The 27,500-nt window shown below is 43.1% G+C and overlaps 2 protein-coding genes across 2 annotated transcripts in view; one reads left to right on the top strand and one right to left on the bottom strand.

The window, feature by feature from the left end:
• The window catches only part of LOC308303034 (protein FAM13C-like), a gene marked incomplete at both ends in the record, with an annotated part of 14,489 nt that extends 14,127 nt beyond the window's left edge, over positions 1-362 (top strand). Inside the window, one exon of the mRNA XM_080747353.1 lies at positions 227-362. Within this exon, the coding sequence (XP_080603479.1) occupies positions 227-362 (136 nt within the window). The remainder of the gene's footprint in view (positions 1-226) is intronic.
• A 6,352-nt stretch (positions 363-6,714) lies between these two features.
• Positions 6,715-27,500, bottom strand: part of LOC308303033 (phytanoyl-CoA hydroxylase-interacting protein-like) — a gene marked incomplete at both ends in the record, with an annotated part of 21,248 nt that continues 462 nt past the window's right edge. Inside the window, 7 exon segments of the mRNA XM_080747352.1 lie at positions 6,715-7,101; positions 8,522-8,684; positions 9,759-9,897; positions 10,257-10,431; positions 13,297-13,398; positions 13,400-13,459; positions 13,461-13,495. Coding sequence (XP_080603478.1) covers positions 6,715-7,101; positions 8,522-8,684; positions 9,759-9,897; positions 10,257-10,431; positions 13,297-13,398; positions 13,400-13,459; positions 13,461-13,495 — 1,061 coding nt within the window.

The raw sequence follows: 27,500 nt of genomic DNA, 5'->3' as shown, positions 1-27,500 counted from the left end.
ACATTTGAGATGTGGGTCCATGGACAAATACATATCATTTTGGGTTAACTTGATTTAGAGGACATTTGTAGAATCAGCCTCAGGTCTTAATGGTTAATGACCACAAACTCCACACTGCATTACATTAATGTACAATGTTAAATGTGTCTTTCATGTTTGCCCACAAACTCCACACTGCATTACATTAATGTACAATGTTAAATGTGTCTTTCATGTTTGCCCACAGAATCTGTCAGAAAGAAGACCGTTCTCCCATGGCGGCAGAATACCAGGAATACAAGCATCTTAAGGCCAAGCTCCGCCTCCTGGAAGTCCTCCTCACCAAACAGGAAGTGACAAAATCCTCACCAAACAGGAAGTGATGTGAAATAGACTCATCGCCCCCCAACTCTTGCTCCTAAATTGTAAGCTTATATTTTACAGAGGGGAGTATGAATTAAGTGTATATAAACCTTATGCCCTCTAAAGTGTAAAATGTACACTCTTACCAGACGAGGGCTAATTTAAACGTTTAAAGACTTCTGTGTGGTGTTTTATTTTTTTAGTTCCACTGTCACATTGTTGTGGATGGTTGGAATCGACACTCCCAGGTTGCAATATTTCGGTGAGTTGGACAACATTTACGACGTCTGCTGACATGAGTCAGAGGAGCCTGTCTGCGTCCAACGTCTGATGCTTGGTCAGATGTTGTCCAACTCGTCACCGTAGTACCTGTGTGTGTTAGTATGCGTTGTTTGAATATCAACAAATGGCCTTTGTTTTCCGCTCCATTTTAATTTTTTTGGAGAACAGAAAAGGAATCTATACCACAGGATGAGGTCAGGTGAATACTGTTGAGTTCAACTAAAAAACGAAACCCTGAATCTATACAGCAGTATTGTCATTGTTCAGAACCCACTGACCATTTTCACACATTCCTAGAACTCCAAGTTTAAACTTGACAATGCCCTTCACATTGAGCACAAAGGTATACACTTGTATACTTGACAGAGAGAGAAAAGAAATACGATTTAACATCCTGTCCGAACAGGAACACTTAGAGTAGGGGTCTTCAACAGGGGGTTGAAGAGCTTTGGTGTAGAATGGAAAAAGAGCAGACAGAGTGAAATGTCAAGTTTATTAAGGGTTGACGGTTCAAGTGGTTAGATATCTGAAAACACTAATTGACAAATCCAAAATACACTGACAGTGACGATTGATAAGGTTGTGGGGGGCTTCATCCCTCTCTCAACTAAGGGGTCCTTGGCCTGAACACGTTGAAGACCCCTGACTTAGAGATAGATTCATTCCACCTTGACACAAGACCAAAACCAATCTGATCGGAGAAAATACATTCCCTTTCTTGGCTCAAGATGCAGAATGAATTACTTATAATTAAAACATTTGTATACTATAAAAGAAAAGGGGGAAAAAAACATGCATTCAGAATCAGAAACGTATTTGTTGGCCACATAGGAACTGGGATGTCTGAGCGCTCCTAATACATGTACACATAATATTAATATTACGTACATACTACTGTACAGTAGATGCCGCAATGGCCAATGGATTGTACTTCAACGTTGCTACCATATTTGCATACCATTTGTTTTTATTCAGTACTGTTTGGAACAACATTTTAGATGTCAAATTATTGTGCATTTTCCAGCATGCAGAATACTGAAGTTGTGGACCAAAAAAAGAAAAATAGTATAGGTTTTATACCCTATTTAGGTGTATGTGTGCCGATCTGACAACAAAATGCACTTTATCTCTATCACTGTGTTCAGGGGAAAGCACAAACTCTTTATAAAAGACTTCCTTCTAAAAGGCATAGGTTTTGGGAGAATGTACGTCAGTGTTAAAGTTGTTGCATAGTTGTGTCTAGTTCAGAGGGTCTGGTTTCTGCTCCTCTTGACGGAGTCCAGAGATCTGGTGTCTACTCTACACCTGAAGGGGTCTTGACTACTTTTTACAGTAGGCAAAAACAAAGACCCTTTTTTCTCCAAATTTAGTTGTTATGTCAATTTATTCCTCCCCGCACATGTCTGTGTTGCCACTGCTGTTGTACCCTACTGGTTCACTTGTCAGTGAGGAGCCACCATCTTACTCCGGTTTAAAAATCCTATGGCGGGAGCCACCCCGGCCAGTAGGAGTACATACAGCGACAAAGATCACCCTCCCCGCCTGGCCTCCTTGCTCGGCACACACCAATTGTGTTCGTATGGACGCTTGGCCAAACGGGATGCACCCACGGGGGATTCGAACCCCTAGACTCTGGCGTGATGGACACTGGACAGGTACCGGTACCTCACCCCCTGTGCCACCCGAGCCTAAACTGATTCTATTTGGGACAGAGATGCAATGTACCAATTGTTACATTAACTGTTATGATGCATTTTATTACAGGGGGAAAGAAGAAACATTTATAGACAAAAAGATAAATGATATTTACTCATCTATAAGGTATACTACATGGCACTTTATGTTCAAAAGGGAAAAGATTTTTAGTCACATGTTGACTCATTGTGCAATTACATCTTTATTTTATGTTTGTCAGCTGTAAACTGTGGAAGATAATGACAATGTATTCATATTGTACATCTTTGTTTACTTTTGCAAAACAGGCAGTATAGAGCATATGCTTAGTGAAAAAGATATTTATTTTGTATTATCTTTTATTACACGTAAAGGTTACAGGTAAAGTTTTACTATTTGGTCACATTTGTAGACTCTTGGGTTTCAAATGGATAAATGAACACCGAGTACTACAACTGTGTAGTTCATTGCATTCATCGGGTGTCCTCTCAGGTCTAAATTAGAACCTGACTAGATGATGCATGAAATCCATCAGCACTGCTCTGGGGGTAGGCTATTTCCTATGATATCAGTTCTCAAGCATGAAGCGAATGTGCATGTTTCCACTTGTCCCAGAGGAAAGTCCGTCGTTTTGTTACAAAGTTGTTTTGCCTTGAAATACTTTTTTGGGAAGAAACCTTGTCCAGGAATTGTCTTTGTACCCAGAGGTAACTCCCATGTGTGTGTGAATGTCAATGTGTGTGAATAAACAGCAAGTTACAGGGCTGTAAAAAAGAAGGGGTAAAAAAAGAAAAGAAAAAACAGAAATGCCCGATAATCACACTCATGTAGCTCAGTCTCAGTACTAAGACACAGTACCATATATGTGTACAGTATTAGAGAAGTAAAGTAAAGAAAGTTCATGCACTTAGCTTGCTTCATTGCATTAGTGATGCTGGGAATGCTCTCTTGAAACAGTGAAAATGTAAAGCTCTAAGCACTTTCTGAACCAGTTATCAGACCACTGTGGCAATTGAGGAACTGCAAACGTTTCCATCACATTTGGAAGCGTTTTCAGGGAACCGGTTTATCACACTGGGGTAAAAGTCCTAAAGGATCCCAGTTGAGTAGATAAAAAAAGAAAGTAGAATTTTCCAATTACTCTTCCTGGCCACAGATAATCAATTTAGCAAGTGTGAAGTGATGAGAGGCTCATTACGTGGGTTCCTGTTTTCCATAATAAAGTGATCCGAACATGTTTATTTTATTTTTTTTGCTGTTGATGTAAAACGTTAAGCAGACAAAGTTTTAACTTGAAAATCAATGTGGAAATGTGTAAAAAAATATATACAATTTGATTTGTAAATACTGTAAAAATGTGGAGATTAATTTCAAAGGCCTTTACTCGCTTTTTTCAGTTTATCAAAACATTTAGAATTGGAAGTTCTGCTAGAATAGAATTCTTCCTTCTTTTTTTCTACACCGTCTGTGACTAATAATTTAAATGTTCTAAAACATTGAATTGTAATGAATCCAAAGTAGGTCAACCAACCGTGGACCAGTGATGGTAGTAACCTATTGGAACGTTTTCTATTTTCTTTCTAATCACCAAAGGGTAGAAAGACTTGAGGCTCCCTCCTTTCTGCTGACCAAAAAACAAAACAACATGCATTTTGAAAACAAAAGCCAGTGTAACTGCTGAAAACCTGTATTCATGAATTCAACAATATTGGATGTACTGTAACTAAAATGTCCTTTAGGATTATGAGTGAAATCATGCTTGTGGTTCCTCCACCTTGAGTTGTTGAATGTTTGGTTTCAGAGCACGCCTCATTGGGTTTGATGTCTAGTGTTTATTTTGCCTGAGAGAATTACAGTCTCCAAATATTGCATTCTCTGACAGTGTCTTCGCATCGTGCAAATTCTCTTTCCTTCTGTAATTTTGTAAACACAAAAGTTGAAAATAAATATTTTTGCTAAACTACGTTTCCGTCGTGTTTATTGTTGTATTAACACAATGAAATATGTTTGTATACGTAAGGAAAAAATATAACACTCAACAATGCAGACAAACAAACGAAAGAAACTAAATGTAGTCAGCCGTGAGATGTTAACTCTTGAACTAAAGTTACAGGAATTATTCTGTTGACGCTTTGACGTCACCGGGGCAGTGGCTCAGGAGGTAGAGTGGCTGTTTGGGAAGAAAAGGGTTCCTGGTTTGATCACTGGCTCCTCCTGTGTCTGTGTTGAGCAAGAATCCCTAACTGCTCCTGATGAGCAGGTTGGTGCCTTGCGTGGTTTCCACTGGTGCCAGTGTGTGAATGTGCAGTGAATGGGCCAGGTGAATTTAGAGTACTTTGGATAAAGGTGCTATAAATGGCACCTTTAGTGAGTGAAATACAGACAATTGCTACAAACACAATGCTCAGCTGGCTACCGAACACTGCAATTTTAAAATGTTCAATTTAGGCATTTCCCAGACGCTCTTAGCGACTTACAAGCTAGTGCACGATCGAAATAAGCAGAGTAAGCGTGCAACTCTAGTCAACATGGTAAATAGTTACATAGAGTGCAGAGAGATCTCAGATTGCGTGAAGGATTTCCTGACCATTATGCAGTAAAATAAAGGTTATTGGAACTGATATCTACTAGTACAGTATATTAAACATAACTGACCATAAACCACTTAAACTGTGTTAGTAATGAATAGTAATATTAGTTAGTTGACCGGGTTCCCCAGGGCTCTATACTGGGTCCACTAGTTTGTCCCGCTACACCAAATATCTGATTTACAAGCTCACAATGCATCTCAGCACTCTTTCCCCTCTACACCAAATCCTTTCACAAAAACTTGTTGTAGATTAGCGTGTTGCTGCTGCATAGCTTAAATTGGATATTTTTTGCTGAATGTTTCGCCTCAGAATAAGGACACCAGGGTTAAACAAGAATAGCCCCCAGTCTGCCTGCAAGCAAGCTAATGCATAAAACACCTTCAAACTGCAGTAGCATGGAAAAGAAGAGTGCAAGAGTGTACTTCATAACATCAAACCTGCTTTGAACCTGCCTTAAAAACTGCAGATATGCAACATTTATTGTGTTATGACTAGATATTCAACAAGACTTTAAGTTTAAATATTTGATTTTGTCTGCTGCAAAACACATTTCGACTGTCTACTCATGGACACTGAATTGCGCCATGATGAATCATTCACTTGGTCCATTAGTAGCTTGATCTGTTGGTAATTGTACTTTCATTTTAATGTACAGTATAACAAAAGAGATGCTACATTTGTGCCTTGTGATAACAAGATTGGTCCACCCACATTACACACGCCAATAACATTTCCACACTCCCAAATCTCCCTTCAAACCCCTCAATAGAAAAATAGTAATACATGTACAGTCATTTTTACATCGACATTAATAAATGAAGGGGCAGAACATTTTTTAACAGTCTGAAAGTGAAGCAAGCATTTTTCAATGTCACACAACTGCAACTGGTTCTAAAACTAGTCTGTTCAGTTAGGTTTATGTTTTGCTACGTTACTTATGACCTTAACGTGTTGTTGGGCATAGTAAGGGCCATATTACACCGTCTATTCAATGTGTACAAAAACGTAACTTTACAAGTCTTGTGACTAGCCCTTTGCCCGAACCAGGGTCCATATCTTATCACCAGTCATAAACCCACCTCTTGCTCTTTCATTCATGTACCAAAAGGTCCAGTTTTTGCATATCTTAAGTGTATTTCTTTAATGTATAAAAAAAAGCAGAATCACTTAAGTATACTCAAACTGAAATGTTCAATGTGGTTCAATTGAAAATAAGTGTCTGTCTGTCTGTGTGTGTGTGTGTGTGTGTGTGTGTGTGTGTGTGTGTGTGTGTGTGTGTGTGTGTGTGTGTGTGTGTGTGTCTGAGTGAGTGAGTGAGTGAGTGAGTGAGTGAGTGAGTGAGCGAGCGAGCGAGCGAGCGAGCGTGCGTGCGTGCGTGCGTGCGTGCGTGAGTGAGTGAGTGAGTGAGTGTGTGTGTGTGTGTGAGTGAGTGAGTGAGTGAGTGAGTGAGTGAGTGAGTGAGTGAGTGAGTGAGTGTGTGTGTGTGTGTGTGTGTGTGTGTGTGTGTGTGTGTGTGTGTGTGTGTGTGTGTGTGTGTGTGTGTGTGTGTGTGTGTGTGTGTGAGTGTGTGTCCTTGAAGCTTTGCAATCAAACAGGTTTTGCAGTGAAACAGCAGAGGGCGAGTTGGCCGTGGGGATATGTTAGCCAGTTTGCAAATTAGCCACTAGCCGCTTAGTTAGCCAGCAATTGAGGTACAAAGTCAGCCCGGCGCTTTAGCCCCTAATTAGCAGGCAGCCAGTAAGTATACAACAGTGCAATTTGTCAGGCGTTAACTCATCAACGAGTGTAGCTCGGCCGTGTAGCTCGCTGTAGCCAAACTTGTCCTTTAGCGGCCCACGCTAATGTTACACGTCTTGCAGCTGGGGTCCTTCTTGGCGTTGACCGTCGACAGGCTCATGACGTGGCCGCTGATCTGCGCCACCGTTCCCAGGGCGAGGTCCACCGGCTCTGTGTAGATGACCTCCAGGATGACGTCCTGGGCGTGGCGAAAGGACAGCGCGCCGCCGCCGCCCGCCTCCTCCTCCTCCTCCACGCAGGTCAGGAAGCGGTTGTTGGCGCGGTCCAGGGCGGGCAGCCTGCCCTTACAGAAGCTGTCTCCTCTGGAGCCCTGCGGCGCCAGCACCAGGATGACGTAGTGGTACGCCGTGTACATGCAGTAGAAGTCTCCGAAGTACAGGTTGGTGTTCAGGTTGAAGAGGGCCTCCGCTCCTACCTGCACACACACGCACGCACGTACGCACGCACGCACACACACACACACACACACACACACACACACACACACACACACACACACACACACACACACACACACACCCATTTAGGCCTGAAAAACAACTAAAACATGAGTATAAACGCATTAACGCTGGCATCCTTATTTTGGACATTATTTGTCATTATAGGTGAAAATCGTTCAAATTCTCTTCTACCTTTTTCTAAAATAAATATTCTAAAAGGATACCAAACAGTTTTTTCTTTATAGGAGTAATAATAGTACAATGAGTACAGTGCTACATCCATCCACACACACTCTGCATTGCCGGATAGGGTACGTACCAAGTACCATATGGCCACACATTGCCCTGATCAGCGGGTGCCCAGTTCTATTCCTAGCTGGCAGGACCATTTTGTCGTTGTCGGGTGGAAACCTTGTATGTCCAAAACCAATAGCTTTGTATTTATCATTTTAAAAATGATTTAAACTAGTGAAAATAGACAATCTACACCGCAAGGCGTTGTGTGCTTGTAAGATCACCTATTTTCACTAGTTTTGTGCGACAGTCTTATATGATGAAGCAGGAAAACATACAAATTTGAAACTTGGAGATACAAGGTTTCTGCCCGAGAGTGAGGATTTTCTGCATGTCATTCCCCTACTCTCTATTCAGATCTTCGACAGGACACACTCCGTATATGTCCTGATGAAGATTGATTTGAATAGATGGAAACGTTGACGATGCAATGAAAATACACTGGAGCTTTTTCAGCATCACCAGTGCAGACTCTATTCTTTTTCATGATACCGGTACTTTTGCTTGTCTTGCACCTGGGCCACGGATGTGCACGCACTGCCTTCCTCATTCCCCTACTCTCTCCCTGCATAAACAGCAAAGAGGTTTGTGTTTACCAAAGTAACTAAGTACATTTACTTCGGTTCTGTACTTGAATTATTTATACTACTTGAGTAATTCCAATTTCCAATACTTTTACTTCTACTCAACTATATCTCAGATCCAAATATTGTACTTTTACTCCACTACATTTATTTCAAAACTCCAGTTACTAGTTACTTTGTAGATTTTGATTATTATTACAAAACATACATTAACCACTTCAGCTGTATATACATTTTGGCCATTTGAAAATAGCCAATCTACAAGCTCACAATGCGTCGCGAATGCTATGCATTGTGAGCTTGTAGATCTGCTATTTTTAGAAGATTTTTATACATTTGATAACTTGAAATGGGACATTCTGCACAATGACTACTTTTAATTTTAGTACTTTAAGTACATTTTGATACCAATACTTTTGTACTTTTACTCAAGTAAATTTTGAATACCGGACTTCTACTTGTAACAGAGTACATCTACATTGCAGTATTGATACTTTTACTGTACTTTTGTGTTTACCTGGAAGCGGTAGGGCCCGTATGGAGAGTCCTGTGGGGGTTTTCCTGTGTTGAACTCTGTGTTGCAGCTGAAGTAGATGCCCTCCAGTTTACCACTGATGGGGGAACCATGGCTCCCACTGTTATCCTTCACCGAGGGCAGCATCCTGTTAGCCTGAGAGTCTCTGCAACGATACGATCACAATAATAATACACACACACACATTCGATTAATGCACACAAGGGGCCAGATTCATCAATTATTTAATATAGTGTAAATAAAGTGACTAAATCTGGCTTATATTTCTTTCTTACCTTCAAAATCCCTTCAAAATCCCAGACAAACAAACTTTGCTGAATCTGGCCCCTAACTTGGGAATTGTCCTAAATGCCTAAAGATCAAAATATGGGTGTAATTTGGCCGTAAAGTGCTTGATGAATCGGGCCCAATGTTAGTAAATAGTTTGGTATTAGGTTGGTTGGTAGATGGAGAGATAGATAGATAGATAGATAGATAGATAGATAGATAGATAGATAGATAGATAGATAGATATCAAGGGTGCAACGGTTTACAAAATTCACGGTTCGGTTCGATATTTTGGTGTCACGGTTCGATACTTTTTCGATACAAAAATAAACAGAAATGTCCTTGATTTATAAATTTATTTTTATAACTACGTATTTTTTTGCCCTCTAGGGAGTGGTTCTCTAAGTGGGCTCTGCGGACACCTAGGGGTCCTTGAGGGGCTTCCAGGGGAATGTGGATGTGGAGTGGTATTGTATCGTATTGTTCGGTACAGGGTCTTTCGGTTCGGTATTCGATATTCGGTTTGATATGTTGCACCCCTAATAGATAGATGGATGGATAGATGGAGACAGACAGACAGACAGACAAAGAAAGAGACAGAGAGTGAGAGAGAGAGACAGAGAGAAATACACACACACGTGCACGCACACACACACACACACACACACACACACACACACACACACACACACACACACACACACACACACACACACACACACACACACACACACACAAACACACACACACACACACACACACACACACACACACACACCACACACACACACACACACAGAAAGATTCCCTTCTCATGTCTCATGTCTCTCCAAGAATAACATAATCAATAATGCACGTCTCTGGTTACACAACATTGCAGGTGTGAGAAATACACGCACGCAGGCACTCACGCACACGTACGCAGTCTACGCACACATGCACGCAAACGCACACGCACGCACGCAGTGTGCACCTGGCCTGCTGGAAGTAGTCTTGGTGCTGGTTTCTGTAGAAGACGGTGAAGGGCAGCATCCTACCAGCCATCACCTCTGCCTTCTCCAACAGCTGACTCATGTGAACCATGGAATAGTCTGGCACGGGCACACACACACACACACACACACACACACACACACACACACACACACACACACACACACACACACACACACACACACACACACACACACACACACACACATTTATTGCTAAGTGTTCTTGGTCTGTAGCTACGGATCCCTTTAACTGCAGCCGTTGCTGGCTGTCTTACTGTAAGAGAGACGACGACACCACTTATAACCACTTAACCACCGTCTATATTGCACTTCTTCGTATGACAAATAGCTAAATTAGTCGATCCGTCGTGATGTGAGCAATGTTTTCATAGCGCACATCCAACCCTGGCACCATTTTTTACCCTCACTCTCTGTCTCTGTCTCTCTCTCTCTACCTGCGGTGCAGAACTCTGTGATGTCACTCCACAGTGACACGGCGTATTCTCCGTCCGGCTGCTTGCCGGCAGTTTGCACGGCGACAGTGTACTCCGTCCGCGGGCTGAGGAACCAGTGGCCTCGCACCGTCATGGGCAGTGGCACTGCCCGCGCCACCAGCTTGGTCGGAACGTCCTGCAACGCAAAACAAACACACACATACAAACAAACACAAGTCAGTGGTCAGTGGTTCTCCCCATTAACTCTGACAGTATATCATTTGTATACTGTCAGAGTTACAGACTTGTAAGGGTCAATTTAGAACCCCCTCAAGGAACCCTTGACAGTCCCTGGATCCCACTTTGAGAACCACTACTATTGGTCATTGTCACAGTATCTTCCTGGAAAGACATCAGGTTGGCTGCCATGTTCAAACACGACACACGTGTGCTGTGTATTCAGGATACAGACAGCACTGGGGCGTGTAACAGTTAATCGAAGAAATCGATTTTAATCGATTATAAAAGACAGTAAGAAAACTGAGGTGGAGACAGTGTATGAGATACAGACGTAGGAAAGCTGAGAGGGTGACACTGACAGTGTAGGAGAGAGACAGTAGGAAAGCTGAGAGGGAGACAGGAGAGACAAACAGTAGGAAAGCTGAGAGGTAGACCAGTTGTAGGAGAGACAGGTGGTAGAAAAGCTGAGACAGACGCAGTGTAAGACAGTCGGACAGGACAGGACAGGGGACAGGGGACAGACCATCAGGGACACATGAGGTTTGTCAAGACAAGTGTCCTATACCCTCATGTCTTCTCAGAGGGTCCACTGTGTGTTTTCAGACAGCTGTCCAACCAGCAGACACACAGGAGGGGGACGAAGCACGAGATCACTAAGAGGATTAAAGTCATGACTCATCAAATCAGTCGCCGTGGAAACCAGCAGGGTTACAGAACTGCAAGGAACGGTATGTCAGAGAAACAGGTACCGTAGCTCATTACCGAGGATGATGTACAGTTTGTTTATTTCGTTAGCAGTGCAGGAAACAGGAAACTGAGGGTGTATGTGTGTGTGTGTGTGTGTGTGTGGGGGGGGGGGGGGGTACCTTTATCTTCCACACAAATTCTTCACTCTACCCTCAGTTTGAGCGGTGCTCCTGGAAGGAGCTAAGCTCCAACACCTGGCTTTGTCCTACATCTGGCCTAGGGGTCACATTGGCCAAGCTTCCGCGGACGCTTAATGAAATTAACTTGTAAATAGCACCACTCACTTCACACTAGGGGCCCTATTTTCGGCCATGCTAAACCCTAAACCTCTAAACTCTTTGCCTTTTTTAACTATTTTGGAAAAACATTTTTAATACTTCAAATAGCCGCTCTACATCGACACGTCGTGAGCTTGTAGATCAGCTATTTGAACTATTTAAAAATGTTTTTCGAAATAGTAAAAAAGGCAAAGAAGTTTAGGGGTTTAGGGTTAAGCATGGACGAAAAATAGGGCCCTAGGTGTATTTTCTTTTATCCCTCAGAAACCGCTCAGAAACCGCTGGCTGACCTTGCCTTGCACACGCACCAGGTTTTAGACAGTTTGGTCAGATGCTTTCCAAGGGTAAGTAAGTAAAGTAAAACTACGTGCTCCCAAGCTTCAAGTTTGACTCCCTCAGTCAGTACACAGTTGTTTCTCAATGCTTCAACTCATCTCATATTACTAATTGGTCTCCACCAGCCGAAGGCTGAGGGAGAGTATGTTTTCCCCTCCGTCCGTCCGTCCGTCCGTGCGTCCGTGCGTGCGTCCGTCCGTGCGTGCGTCCTCGCAGTTTGTGAACAGCTAATCTCAGTCACCGTTGGCCCGATCGCTGCCAAACTGAGCACACACACTCCCTGGATGCCAATCTAGAACCTCTGCCCCACATTTTTCAAATCAGCCTCATGGTGGCGCTATAACAGGCCGATTTGTGTGGCCTGGTTGTTACCAGCTAATCTCTGGCGCCGTTGGCCCGATCGCTGCCAAACTGAGCACACACACTCCCTGGATGCTAATTCAGAACCTCTGCCCACATTTTTTAAATCAGCCTCATGGTGGCGCTATAACAGGCCGATTTGTGTGGCCTGGTGGAGACCTGTGCTCGGAAGAGCACTGCTTCTAGTTGTGAATGCTTTGCCTTGCCTTCATCATACCTGCAACTGAATGAAGAGAGTACTAATGTGTTCTAATGAGGCCTACAGAGAGACAAGCTGTGGTCAGTGGTATAATTGGGTCCCCAGTTTGAAAATATTGAATAAACCTTTTGTGGATCCAGGGACCCACTTGAAATTCTTGAAGGCGTTTGCGGCCCACCCATGTGACCACTTAACACGGCAGACTTTATGCTGCCGTGTTAAGTGGGCTGTGTGCATTTTCAGAGCATGTTTATTTGATAAAAAAATACCACTGTAATACGCCAAGGTCTAGGTCAGTGACTCTCAAACGTTCTTTATCCATGCTATAATATTCTTTCAGCTGAGCAGCAGCTCAAAATGTTTCTTGCACAATACAGGCAAGTGAAATAGATGTGTAGTTACTAGTCAGTATAGTAAACCCCAGTCAAAGTATAGATAATCTGTAAAATGTGTTCTCTTTCTTTGTCCCTGTGTTTCAGTTCTTTTCAGAGTTTCCTTTTATTTGGCTTTCGTATTCAAGGGCTTAATCCATGGTAAAAATTATACAGTGAGCTATTGGAAACTTTTTTTATTGGTGGATCCTGGCCTGGGTGACGTATAGTGGCAATGGGTTATATTAAAAATATAATGTATGGCATATAAAAGATTGTTTATACTTGTATTTCCAAATCTGAGTACCCAGATTTCAGAAACACTGGTCTAGGTAAAGGCTTGTGAAGGCAGCACCGTCCCCATAGAACCCAACAATACACAAACAAATCCCAATAATGGGCATTACAGTCCCTCTGTCTGTTACTGGAGCTGAAAGCAACACCAATGTCCTGCAATCAACATCATTATGGTTGTTCGTAGTTGCTACTACTGTCTGCTGTCTCCACTACAGTTCTACTCCAGCCTATACCTTGTGTTTGAACTTGTTGGAGTTCTTGTTCTCCTTCTTGTTGAGGTCTATGAAGTAGTGGGTGATCCTGTCCCGTCCCTTGGTGTCCATGTCCCAGCAGATTCTTGAAGGAGTCACACGTGATGTTACCGATCTTGATGTTCTGAGGTACTGGAAGGTCGTACCAACTCCCCGATCCCACTGTCTGCTGACATGGTGCCTGATGGGGAGAGAGAGAGAGAGAGAGAGGAGAGAGAGAGAGAGAGAGAGAGAGAGAGAGAGAGCAGATATTTGGGATTATTATTTCAAATAATAGTATAGTCAAGTACAGTGATTCTCATCCTTTCAGACCGCACCCCTCAAAAATAACCCCCACCCTGTCAAGCAATTGTAGGAGTTGAGGCATTACATTTTAGTGAGGACCTGTAAAGGTCCATTCGGACCCCTGGTGGTCCCCGGGCCCTGACGTTTAGAGAACCAGTGCTCAACGCATCAAAACAAGCATGTAATTCATGATAATCTGAGGCAACCTTTTAGCCTCGTAAACCAGCCTCTCCCGGAAATTTAATGAAATGTAGATGTGTTTACGAGGCCAGCAACCTTTGGGTTTCTGCTTGAAATGTTTGGACCGAGCAACAGTCACGGACGGCTACCAGCAGAGTTTCACAAGATTATGTGCCTCTGAATACACATACTTTATGTTCATATACCGGTACTGTACATACACGGCTCCACGCTCATGCACACGCACGCACACACACACACCCACAAACACTCACTCGCTTAACTCTTATTGAGGTCACTGTACAAGTGACCTACTCCTAAAGGCAAGTTAGATGGCACTTTGCTAGAGGGTGCTTGTGTGTGTGTCTTAGTGGTTAGTTGCAGTAATGTTGTGGGTCAGTAGGTTAACTTGGATAGATATTGTGTGACAGCCTTCTCTTCTCCTCTCTCCTCAAGCCTCATGCGTGTGTTCACTTCACAGGCTAGTGTGCACAATCATGATCTGTACACATTGTGTGTGTGTGTGTGTGTGTGTGTGTGTGGTGTGTGTGTGTGTGTGTGTGTGTGTGTGTGTGCGCGTGCGACGTGCGTGCGTGCGTGCGTACGTGTATGTGTGTGTGTCAGAGATGTGTTGAGTTCGGTGTGACTCTATTTGCATATGAACTCACGTCAGATCTCAGCCTAAACTGACCTCTCTCTCTCTCTCTCTCTCTCTCTCTCTCTCCTCTCTCTCTCTCTCTCTCTCTCTCTCTCTCTCTCTCTCTGCAGGATGCATTATTGCAAGAAGGAAGCATTCCTGCAATGAAATGCAAATTAAAGTACTTCAAGATACTCCTAAATAATTCTCAACTGCAAGTTGCTCAGTTTAAAATGTTGAGCTAAGCTCCAACATCTGGCTTTGTCCAGGCCCCCAAAAAATGTCAGGTCTCCAAAAAAGGCCAGAGAGACGCTTACGTAATGAAATTAACTCATAAATAGCACCACTTACTTCACACAAGGTGTGATTTCTAAAATGTATTCAAAAGTACAAATGAACCCCCAACCAAATGGACTTATACGGGTCCATTTGGTTACATTTGTAAATCACTACCTAACGGTCTCATGGAAGAGGAGTACATCATTTTAAAAGGTTATGGCAGGTAATATTTATTCATTCTGATCAGCAGTTAGCCCAGCCCACTGTTGTGTGGCCGTTCCTCTGCAGTGCTGAAATGGTCAAATCCTGTGTGTGTGTGTGTGTGTGTGTGTGTGTGTGTGTGTGTGTGTGTGTGTGTGTGTGTGTGTGTGTGTGTGCGTGCGTGCGTGCGAGCGTGCGTGCGTGCGTGCGTGCGTGTGTGGGTGAGAGGGAGAGAGAGAAAGAGAGTGCATGCTGTGTCCTTATGTTCATGCATAAAGGTGTGAATGTGTGACGTTTGCAGGGTCTGTGCAAAGTACAGTATGTGCGTGTGCAATACATGCACGTGTGTGCATGCAGATAGCAGATAGATGTACATGTGATTCCTGTGACCCGTGGGCCGCACACAAGCATGCATTTGGCATGTGCAGACTGGCTTGCATACTAATGAGACTTGGATGAATTTGTGTGTGCGTGTGCCGGTGGTTCAGTCGTATTGTGTATGTTGTGAACAGTTAATTAGTGAGCGTCAATGAGACTTAAGCAGTTCTCTTCCTGTTCATTAACGAGGGAAGAGACAGAAAGCCTTTTAATGAAAGGGACCTCTATTCTGAGACCATGCAGATCTTTCTCTTTCTCCTTGTTCCTCTTCATCCTCTACCCTTTTCCCATCTTATTTGTTCCCATCCTCATGCTCTCCTCTTCTATCCTCTCCTCTCACCATTCTAGGAGGGCATGAGAGGAGAAAATAATCTGGGAAAAGGCCAACATTTACCATATAGCAGAAGCTCTTATCCAGAGAGACTTATATTACACCTCCAAGATCAGAGTAAATGGCATGAACTCTGTAGCAGTGGTTCCCAAGTAGGGATGGGACGATATGAAAATGTCATATCACGATTATTGTGACCAAAGAAATCGAGATTTACGATAATCAAAATCCATTATCCTGGGGTGGAACATTTGCCAAAAAATAGCAGATCTACAAGCTCACAACGCGTCGCGTTGCGACGTGTTGTGAGTTTGTAGATCAGCTATTTTTTTTGGCAAAGACATTTGATAGAAAGTAAAAAATCACACCCGTGTGAAGTGAGCGGTGGTTGTGGAGGCTGCGCAACAGCATTACTGGGTGGGTGCAGCGGGGGTTGCAGTACTTATGGGTCAAATAAATGCATTTCAAGATTGCAGAGGCACTTGAAGGTAGGTCAGCCAGATGTTGGAAGTAAATGGTGCTGGTATAGCAGTGGGGCCAAAAGCAAGGTGAGTGTGATACAGAGACAGTAAGGTTATGGCAAACAATTGTTCTTTCATTAATATTTCAACTTAAAAGAGACTTCAGCACACAAAATAAATGCAATGATATTTATTACAAAAGGTTTACAAGTGAATATAATTAAGTAGGCCTACTTTTTTTTACTCTTACTTGTAACATTTTGACTGAGTTTACTGTGGATTGGAGTGTGACCAGGAGTACTCTGTACTCTTACTCAAGTACTTGGGTCGAGTAGCCTACTGTCCATCTCTGGCTGAAGCCTGATTTATACTCCGCCCCTGGAGATCTACAAGCTCACAATGTTGGCATTTGCAACGCGATGTGAGCTTGTATGTCAGTTGTTCTCAGACGTTCCCTGAACACGGTGCAGGCAGAGGTGGGACGTTCGCGAACGAATCGAATCTTTTGAACGGTTCTTTGAAGTGAACGATGGGATCCGGTTCACGCAGTAGAGAGTGCGAAGTAGAGAGCGCATAGTGAGACAGATCCTTGGCTCGGTCTCACTTCAAAGAGCCATAAATCCCTCTAGTTGCAGGGTGAAGTGTCTCGCTTTACGCTGTCGCTTCTCAACACAGAGGAGGTTCGTTGAAATGAAGTGAAAGCAGCGCTGTGCAGAACAACATGTTTGGGGATCTGTTGGAATTATTTTCCTCACAAACTTTATTTAGCAGTCAACTTTCGCCGGGATGGTAACGTGTAGCGTTTGTTGCACGCTATGTCACTACTGGAGTCTAAAAATAGCTACGCTACGCTACAGCTACGCTGGTTCAAAAGGAGCTGCGCTACCGTGACGCTACTGACAAATGTAGTTAAGCTATGTAGCGTCGCTACACTGCCCGTGTGTGTGTGTGTGTGTGTGTGTGTGTGTGTGTGTGTGCGCGTGTGTGTGTGTGAGAGAGAGAGAGAGAGAGTGTGTTGTCTGCCTGCCCTGCTCAATAGCGCCCCTCCTTTAACGTGTGTGTGTGTGTGTGTGTGGTCTGTGTGTGTGGTCAGGAGAGGTATGGCAGGCGACAGACATACACGGCCAGCCAGCCAGCCAGCCAGTAACATCTTGAAAGCGAATCACAGGAGCGGCGGGACCACCGCTCAAAAAAAGACTATCAAGTATGTATATTAAGTACCTTTTACCAATCATAGAGGGTTTAAGTGGTACTGGATATGCAGCCCGGCAAATAAAAGGTGAATTGATCCCAGTGCATGACGGAGCACAATATCACGATAAATGAAATTGTGTTTTTTATCACGATAAACGATAATATCGCGTATGGTCCCATCCCTATTCCCAAGCACTGGGTCGGGACTCGGACATGCAAAAGAAAAAAAAAAAAAGATTTAATTGATTTTTCAAAGTAATTTCATGATCAAATGTTAGTAGTGAAAATATAGTAGATCTGCTGTTTTCACTAGTTTGGGTCTTAGGCAAACGTCTAATTTCTCTTTTGGGTCACAAGGCAAAAAAGGTTTGGGAACCGCTGCTCTATAGTCAACAAATGACATGGTGAATGGTGGCGTAAATGGAATGCAACAAAACCACTATTATTATTCACAACAAGTGACAAAGCATAAATTAGGTTTAAGACTAAATTAGATTTTTCCTTGAAATGGCTGCCAGCCTGCCAGCACAAAAGAACCATACAAATAATGTGAAGTGGAATTATTACGAGGATGAAAGCAGACCAGAGCAGCAACCAAAAACAGAAATGCACCCTAATCTCACGTGCCAGATCTGCACAATACTGTATAATCTGAAGCAGAATATAGCATAATCTCATGCAGTGGCTGCCAGGACCAGAGCATAATCTGTGGATTATTGTCTTCATTAATGGGAACAGAGAGGCCAGCCTGGCCAGGCCTGTGTGAAGAGCAGTGGTTGTCAACAAGTGGCCAAAAAGTGGGTCAATGAAAAACACTCAATTTTAGACAGCACATTGGACTACACATTATGCACAAAATCCATAGGACACACAAGTATAAGCGCACAGACACTGCTTTTCTTCCATGTTAATGAATGTAGCCGTTCTCACTGGCCGCACACGGCGTTCCGATCGCGCACGTGAAGATTTTTTTTACCCTCCCTCTCTAATACAAATCATTCATTCAGACAGTACATCTGTACATCCATTCAGACAGTAGACTATACATTAAGACACTAAATCCATTCAGACAGTACTCCACTTGAGTTATAAACTGAGTTCTTAAAACAATATTTCTAGTTAAACATAGTTATAGTACTTTGTGTGAACGGCTTCTGTTGAGAATCTAGTGAACCGTATTTTCTCAAACAATTGTGAAAGTAGACTTTGTTCTACTGAATGACAGCTATAGACAGCTGGAGACTGGAGACCCAATTCAAACTTTACACTGAAGTTGGAAATGACAAGTGTAAGATTTGTGTCTAGCTAGTACACGTGGTAGATACTACTCAAGCATATTGTTGAGATAAAACCAGATGAAAACGTCTAATCTAGAACTGGGATCATTGAATCTGAAGAGCTTACAACCCCATTCCTGGATAAAATCCCAACATAGTCTTCCTTAATTACAGCATCTTTCTGTCCTCTCTCTCAGCTTGCCTATACCTGTATATCTCTCTCCCCTACACTGTTTCAGTGTCAGCTCACCTATTGTCTTGTCTCTCCTACACTGTCTCCCTCCGGCTTTGTTACTGTCTGTCTCTCAGCTTTCCTACTGTCTTGTCTCTCCTACAGTGTTTCAGTTTCAGCTTACCTACTATCTGTCTCTCCTACACTGTCTCCCTCTCAACTTTGCTACTGTCTGTCTCTCCTACACTGTCTGTCTCTCAGTTTCCTACAGCCTATCCCTCCTACACTCACATCACAACGCGCCATGAGGTTGAAGATTGTCTATTTTCACTGTTGGCATGAAAAAATATATATATAAAATAATTTAAATCAAAAATATTAAAAAAACACACTTCTCAATGATTCAATTTATGGAATAATCACTGAGAAAGTCATCTATAGTTGCAGCCCTATAGGCTAGTCAGTATACTAGTTGCATCACACCACCGCTGCTCTCTCTGGCGCCTATTCCTACCCTCCCATCCCCTACCCCCCTCTGGTTTGAAGGAAAAGGGCTACTGACCGACTGGTGATGCAAAAAGATTATAATCTGTGCTGGATTAAACTACAGTGATAACTGTACAGTATCACTGTGTGTGTGTGTGTGTGTGTGTGTGTGTGTGTGTGTGTGTGTGTGTGTGTGTGTGTGTGTGTGTGTGTGTGTGTGTGTGTGTGTGTGTGTGTGTGTGCGTGCGTGTGCGTGCGTGTGCGTGTGTGTGTGTGCGTGCGTGCGTGCGCAAATCGCACTGAATTAAGCGCGTCTGCTAAATGCCAAAATTGTAAATTGTATAAATATTGTACAAACAGAGGAACCACACACGCAGAAAACCCAAGAACAAACACGGTGCCTAAACAGAGCTTTAAACAGTTTTGGATATACTGTGTATATGATGGATATGTGGATATATAGGCCAACTATTTCTGACAGCAAATACACAATTCTTATGCTTTTATAAGTTAGACTTCGTAAATGCATTATTTTGTTTTAATTGTATTGTTCCACTTTGGCTTTGGAAATGTTAACATGTGTTTCTCATGCCAATAAAGCCCTTTGAATTGAAATGAATGAATTGAATTGAATTAAATTGAAGTGTGTTTGTTTGTGTGTGTGTTTGTGTGTGTGTGTGTGTGTGTGTGTGTGTGTGTGTGTGTGTGTGTGTGTGTGTGTGTGTGTGTGTGTGTGTGTGTGTGTGTGTGTGTGTGTGTGTGAGAGAGAGAGAGAGAGAGAGAGAGAGAGAGAGGAGAGAGAGAGAGAGAGAGAGAGAGAGAGAGAGAGAATACAGGAAATACAGTAATTGAAGAGAAACAGCACAGAGTAGAGACAGTGTAGGACAGACAAAATGCTTTTACAAAGAGGGATGTGTTTAGAAAGAGAGAGAGAGAGAGAGAGAGAGAGAGAGAGAGAGAGAGAGAGAGGGAGAGAGAGAGAGGGAGAGAGAGAGAGAGAGAGAGCAAAGGCATCCAGTGAAAAGGAAGGATGCAAAAAAATGAATAAAACAAAGAAAGAACCCTGCTGTCCTCTCTCGCTCTCGCTCTCTCTCTCTCTCTCTCTCTCTCTCTCCATCATCCCTCCATCCTGCCAGTGAAAAGAGGAGAGGGAGATCTCTGTTCCTCCGTCACATAGAGGTAATTAATTAGCCGGGGTTCTCTCCTGGACTGACCCTTAGAAGACTGAACCTGGGTTTGCTCTGTGCAGGTCGCTCACACCACACACACACACACAGCAACATCAGATGGACAACGTGCACCCAGAGAAGAAAGAATGGATTCAAATGAACCTGTAAGGGTCCATTTGGTTGCATTTGTACACTCTCACAGTTAAGAATTGATAGATTAACACTGAGGATGTTAATGTTTAAAGCAACTTCACACCTTCACACTAGCTACATAATAAGAATTAAAAAAATTAACCTAGTGACTATATCGTCCACCATTGTCATTTTTATAGTTGTGGTGTGGACTCTACCATCCACTTGAGTTATTAGAGTGTTTTTTTAAACGATATCTTCATAGTTAAAGTGTTTGGCCTGAAAGGCCCTTTATAGACTTTCGTGATTGAAATTCAAGGGATCCCCTGCAGAGAGAACCATGCTGGACAGACACCAACAGAATAATCTATTGTTCTGCTTTGCGGGCATTGGCAACAAATTTACCGAATGGTTGATTGGCTCGCTTCTATATTTGGCTGTGACATCAGGTGCAGGATAATCTAATCACTAATGAGAGTTATCTCTCTGCAGCTGTCTCGGTCTGGTGAACTTTAATTTCTCAAACAATAGTGAAATGGATTGCATTTGTTCTGCTGAATTACCACATGAAAACACTGAGACTGAGAGCAGCGAAGCTTAGAGGGAGGCGTTTTAAAAGAGAGAGATAGTGAGAAAGCTGAAAGATAGACAGTGAAGGAGAGACTGAACGATTTAAAGCTGACAGGGAGACAGTTTAATACAAATAAAAATATTTAGAGTTTTAGAAATACATTATTATGCCAGGGAAGCTGAGGGGGAGAGACAGTGTAGGAGAGACAGACAGAAAGATGAGAGGAAGACAATGTATGGAGGGAGAGAAAGGCAGTATAATAAGTTAAAGGGGAGACAGTGCAGGATACAGACAGTGGGAAAGCTGAGAGATACAGTGTAGAAGAGACAGACAGTGGGAAAGCTGAGAGATACAGTGTAGGAGAGACAGACAGGAGGAAAGCTGAGAGGGAGACAGGCAGTAGGAAGGCTGAAAGGGATACAGATGTACAAAAGTAATGCTACATGCTACATCACCATATTTATCTGCAATTCAGATCATTCAGACCAATGAACAAAGCTTGTCTCTATGTGCCAAGTCACGATTGATACGCCATACCTCTTGCCGTTAATGATATGCTAATGAGACGGTGTAATGACCCGTGTTTAATGTGTCAATTAGGTTGCAGATGGGAACGGCCATTAACACACACACACACACACACACACACACACACACCACACACACACACACACACACACACACACACACACGCACACGCACACGCACACGCACACGCACAGACACAGACACAGGCATACACACACCTGGATCCATGCACGTGGATGCATGTGGGCTTGCATGTGGATAGACAGAAAGATGAGAGGTAGACGGGTAAGATGATAAACCTTCCTTGAGTGAGAATGAAACAAAGATGAGGTATAGACAGGTAAGAGTATAGAGTCAACATCCACAGACAGAATAAATATAAATAAAGTTGAGACAGTGTAGGGGAGACAGACAGTAGGAAAGCTGAGAGGGAGATAATGGAACTGTACCTGAGGTTATGGTGGTATTTTGCCTTTGTCACCAAACAAACAGTGATTTGCTCATGCAGTACACACATGCTTGCACGTATGCATGCACGCACGCGCACATGCGCACGCACACACACGCCACACACACACACAACACACACACACACACACACACACACACACACACACACACACACACACACACACACACACACACACACACACACACACACACGTTACTTTTGCCCTTTGTGTCAAAACCAAAGTCAAAGTCACAGAGAACATTTTTCACAATTCGACCAATGCTGTTAACTGCTGCCACACACCACACACACACACACACACACACACACACACACACACACACACACACACACACACACACACACACACACACACACACACACACACACACACGCACACACTCACTCACACTCACAGAGCCCCAAGGATGTTATTTAAAATTTCATGACTCTGAAGTTGCAGAGCCAAAAATAGAACCAAGCCCCTGCCCCCGCCCCCCCACCAACATAAAGTGACAAAGCCATTACCAAGAGAGGGAGCGGAGGGAGATAAATCCTTCTCTTCTCTCTCGATGACACTCCTCTCAGCTGTCTGCCTCTCCTACAATGTCTCCCTTTCAGCTGTCCTATTGTCTCTCCTACAGCATCTCCTCATCAGCTATCCTACTGTCTGTCATTTCTAAACTGTCTTCTTCTCAGCTGTCTGTCTGTCTGTCTGTCTGTCTGTCTGTCTGTCTGTCTGTCTGTCTGTCTGTCTGTCTCTCCTATGCTGTCTCCCTTTCAGCTGTCCTACTGTCTGTCTCTCCTACGCTGTCTCCCCCTCAGCTGTCCAACTGTCTTTTCTACACTGTCTCCCTATCAGCTTTCAGTGCATGTGCACCCCAGAGAGTTTTTAGGTTGCTTCACTCAATATTTAGATATTTGATATCCATTTTAACAACAGATACACACCAGCCTCCTATAAGCCCATTCTGCTAGAACTGGTACTCTATCACACAGACCTTTTTGACAAAACCATGCACGCTTTCAACTGAAACCATTACTCTCTAGGTGCCTCCTGCAGCTGTCTGACTCTCATTATTTTATGCACCAATAAAAAGAAAGTCTGTTCAGCTGTTCCCTCCACGCCAAGGGGACACAGAGACCCGTATGCAGTGCTCCATCCCTGGAGTCACCTCCATCAACCCCTCTGGGCCAAGCTAAGGACCAGGGGGCTAAAGGTCCTCTGGTCCCGAGGGAGTACTTTATTCCTGGGTATATGGTAAATCAAGGGTCTTCAATAGGGGGTCCTCAGATCACTACAGGGGTCCTCCAAGTCTTTGTGTGATAGAATTTTTTTCTCTTTTTTTATATTAACCAGATGAACCCTAGCGTCCATATTCTAAGAACTTTAGCCAAAAATAGCAGATCTACAAGCTCTCAACGCCTCAATAAGTTTGTGTAGAGGGGGAAAAGAGCAGACTAAGTACAGAGTGAAAGTTCAAGTTTATTAAGTATTGACGGTTCAAGTGGTTAAATGTCTGAAAACACAAATTGAAATTAATCTAAAATACACAGATGATTGTGCTGTCAAACGATGAAACTATATGGAATCTATGGAAAGGTTGGGGGGTCCCTGCTTCATCTCTCTCTCAACTAAGGGGTCCTTGGCCTGAAAAACGTTGAAGACGCCTGTGGTAAATGGTGCATTTGAATAAAACCTTTCTGCAAAGGGCTTTGTAGTGTAACTTGGTTTTTCCTCTGTGTGTGAATGTGTGTGTTTGAATGGATGAATCTAGCCTATATGCAAGACACCAGCCAGCTCATCAGGAGAAGTTAGGGGGTTCAGTGTCTCGCTCAAGGACACTTCTTTGCAAAAACCAGGAGCAGCCAGTGATCAGACTATAGGAACCTTCCAATTCCTTCTGCTTCATAAGCCAGTGCCGCCCACCCCCAATATCAACTCTTAAGGCTCCATCTCAGAGATGAATGCAGTAACAATGAGGAACCACAGGCTACAAGGAGGTGTTTCCAACCCCGGGGTATCCCTCCAATTTGCCATTAGGCCTGTCACAATTATTACATAATCATCTGATCGCAATTATTTGACATAATCACAATTATTTTGTCATAATTGTCATAATCGTTTCCATGTTGAAAAATGTTTGTGTATTTTTAAACATTTTCAAAAATAGCAGATCTACAAGCTCACAACACGTATTTCCACTATCAATGTTCTTTTTAAAGTATAAAGTTGGCAAATATGTCCGTCATTCCTTATATTTAGATTATGTGTCATATCTGCCATGTGCAACTTCAAAGCCTACAAGCCAATGCAACAGGAATGTTTTGTCAGCGGCAAAAACACAATCGTTAATCGCAATTATTTGAGTGACAATCATCATGTAAAATGTCATAATCGTGACAGCCCTATGTGCCGTCCCCTCTCCCTTACAAGTTCACCCTCCTATGCCGAGTATATCTGACCCTGTTCCCTGTCAGAGCTCCCAGTCCCAGCCCTTCCTACACGTCTACATCAGGGTAGAGTCCTGGGGCAGACAGGAGGCCCTCAAGTCCCAGGGGAGAGACCTCCTCACACACCATAGCCTCAGTTAATGATCTGTATGTTTATCAATCCATTCAGTGCATGTACTTGCATTTGACCTCAGTGGCATTATAGTTCACATAAAGCCTTAACCTCAAAATCATTGTTGCTGCACTCATCTGCCTTCTGGTTAATTTGGAAATTTGATATGAAATTGTATCCTACTATCCTTCTATCATCGAATGTAAGGCCATATTTAGGGGCATATTTTAGCCAGTGGACTAGGACGCACACCTGTAAAATAATACCATTATAATAATATGATGAAATAAGAGATTGTAGGTAGTAGTAATAGTAGTAGTAGTAGCAGTAGAGTCAGTAGGAATCATGAGGAGTCAGTAGGAGTGCTTCCAAACCCCAATGCTGCATGCTGCTTTATGTTTGCCACTCAGTCTGTCCACTGTGCTGATCCTGAGTGGCATAAGATGCATATGATGCTGATATAGAAGCGATTTAGCAGAAATTGTATTGTTACTTAATTGTATTGTTACTTCATTCCTGAGCGGTAGAGTTTGGACCGCAGCTGTTTTATTGTGAATCTCCATCAGAGAAGTAGAACTAACTGTATGTGTAGTTTACATGGAAAGCAGCTCTCCACCTCAACAAGCAGAGAAACAGTGGGATGGAATGAATAGAGGAGAGGACATTGTGAAGGACCTGTGGAGCGAGCGACAGTCTCGAGAGAGCAAACAAATAGAAAGTAAAAGACCCTCTCATGCAGGCCCATGCAGCCAGCAGGCAATAATGACTCACTCTGTCCCCTGTCGTGTCCAAACCACTCAGAGCCCTCAGGACGTCGACAAGGGTCAGGATCATAAAAAAAAAAAAACAACCGTGACCCTGTCCTGTTGTCATGGAAGCTGTGTTGTCTGTGGTCTGTTCCTCTGAAACCAGTTGGAAATCAATCAATAGCGCCTGGTCAGCATGTAGTAGGCAATACTTAAGTGGCCTCCTCATGTAGGCTAAAAACAATAGCACAATTCCCAGTATAAAGGGTCATTCCCACTGAGCGCTAGGCCTATAACTACAACTATACAAGTATAGTGGTTGCCCCTAAAAGGGACAGGGACTATAGTCTGACTTTCTTCCATCTTTCCATCACGGCAACCACACTTGCAATTTCCCCAAATTGCATCTTTCTAGTTTTAAAAATCATTCTTAGTCAAGTGGATGGCAGTGTTCTTCAAGATTCAAGTGACTTCAAGAGTGACTTCAAGATTCAAGATTCAAGTTTTATTTGTCACTCACTCATACAAAGCAGGGATTTCAACAGACCAGTTCAGTCTATAGGCACACCACCGAGACTGAATTGGTCATCACCGAGACGAAACATCAGAAACACACATATGGCACTGTATGCAGTTCTTTTGAGCGGTGGTCACACCGTCTCCATAGCGTGGCCGTGTGTGTATCCGTCTATGTGGGTGGGTGGGTCCGTATGTAGCCTGTGGTGTAGCCTGTGGTGTAGTACCTTTTATGACCACACATGTTAAGGGAGGGGCACTGTTTTCAGGCCAGGCCAGGCACACACACACATGCACACACACACACACACACACACAGGGGGGGGGGGGGGGGGGGGGGGGGGGTTGGTGGGTAAACCACCGCTCAGTTCACACGGGTGTGATTTTAAAGAATGATTAGTTTTCAATGTTGCTACACCTCTAGTCATAGTGTATATTGTATAGAGATATTTGACATAAATATAAATATCCTTTTCTGTCCAAACAGTTTAGCCCTACTGTGCGCAGGCATGTGCACCATACTCCAGTATCTGTTAAGAGTTCTTGCTGAACTGCTGAAATCAGTTTGATGACATTGTAGCCAATTTGGAGGAGTGTTACTGCATGAATTTGTGTTGTAGACAGAGAGAAGAATGCCCAAGAGTCAGTTGAGACCATTAATATTCCCTAAATGTCTGAACAGCATTAGGCTACTTTTCTTTCAGCCCTCATTCACGAGCAGACAGGCAGACAGACAGACAGACAGACAGACAGACAGACAGACAGACAGACAGACAGACAGACAGACAGACAGACAGACAGACACACACACGCATGCACAAAAACAAACAAGCAATCAAAACAAAGAAACAAGGAATCAAGGAAACAAATACTCATATATTTTTTCTACCTGCTTTGTGAAACAAAAAAATAAAAAATAATAAAAATCAAATAATCAAAAATATCAGTAGAAAATCCCCAGTCAGCGTATACACTATGGGGCTTTTAAGCCGTGACATCATTTTGTAGGCAGAGGAGAATCTGCCCCCAGAGCATTTTCTGTCCCTCGCTATTTCAAAAAACAACGACTAAAAAATAACGACTAAAGTATAATTCTAACACTTTCCTTTCAACAACAAAGAGAAGAAAAATGTGTAAACAGTAAAAATAGTAAAAAGATTCACGGAAACTGGGGGCAGAAATTCTCCTCTGCCTACAAAATGATGTCATACTTAACAGCCCCATAAGTCCTTATCCAATGACGTCACCATTACTCTTTGTCCCCCCACCTCTCCCCAGAGGGACTACCTCCAACCACCCCCTCTCCCAATAAATATTGAGGTAAATAAATTATCTATTTTTTTTAAGTCAAAACATAATAGCAGCCTATAGGCTACTGATGGTCTTATGCATTTAGCTGCATAGTTGCTTGGTCTGATTAAACATGAATACGTTTATGATATATGAATGAATATCAGGTGCACTTGAACCCATGCCTGACAGGCTACTGAACCGAACTGAAGAGCAGAGCAGATACACAGTAAATGTTAATGTATGCAGCCAGCATCAGTCTATGGCCAGCATGCATTGCAACTGAGTGTACAAATGTAACCAATAATTATTGGTCCCATTTGTGCACAGTCTGCA

Source organism: Nannobrachium achirus, assembly GCF_963921795.1.
Source record: "Nannobrachium achirus genome assembly, chromosome: 18".
Taxonomy (NCBI): Eukaryota; Metazoa; Chordata; class Actinopteri; order Myctophiformes; family Myctophidae; genus Nannobrachium; species Nannobrachium achirus.
This window is presented reverse-complemented; position numbering and strand designations above follow the sequence as displayed.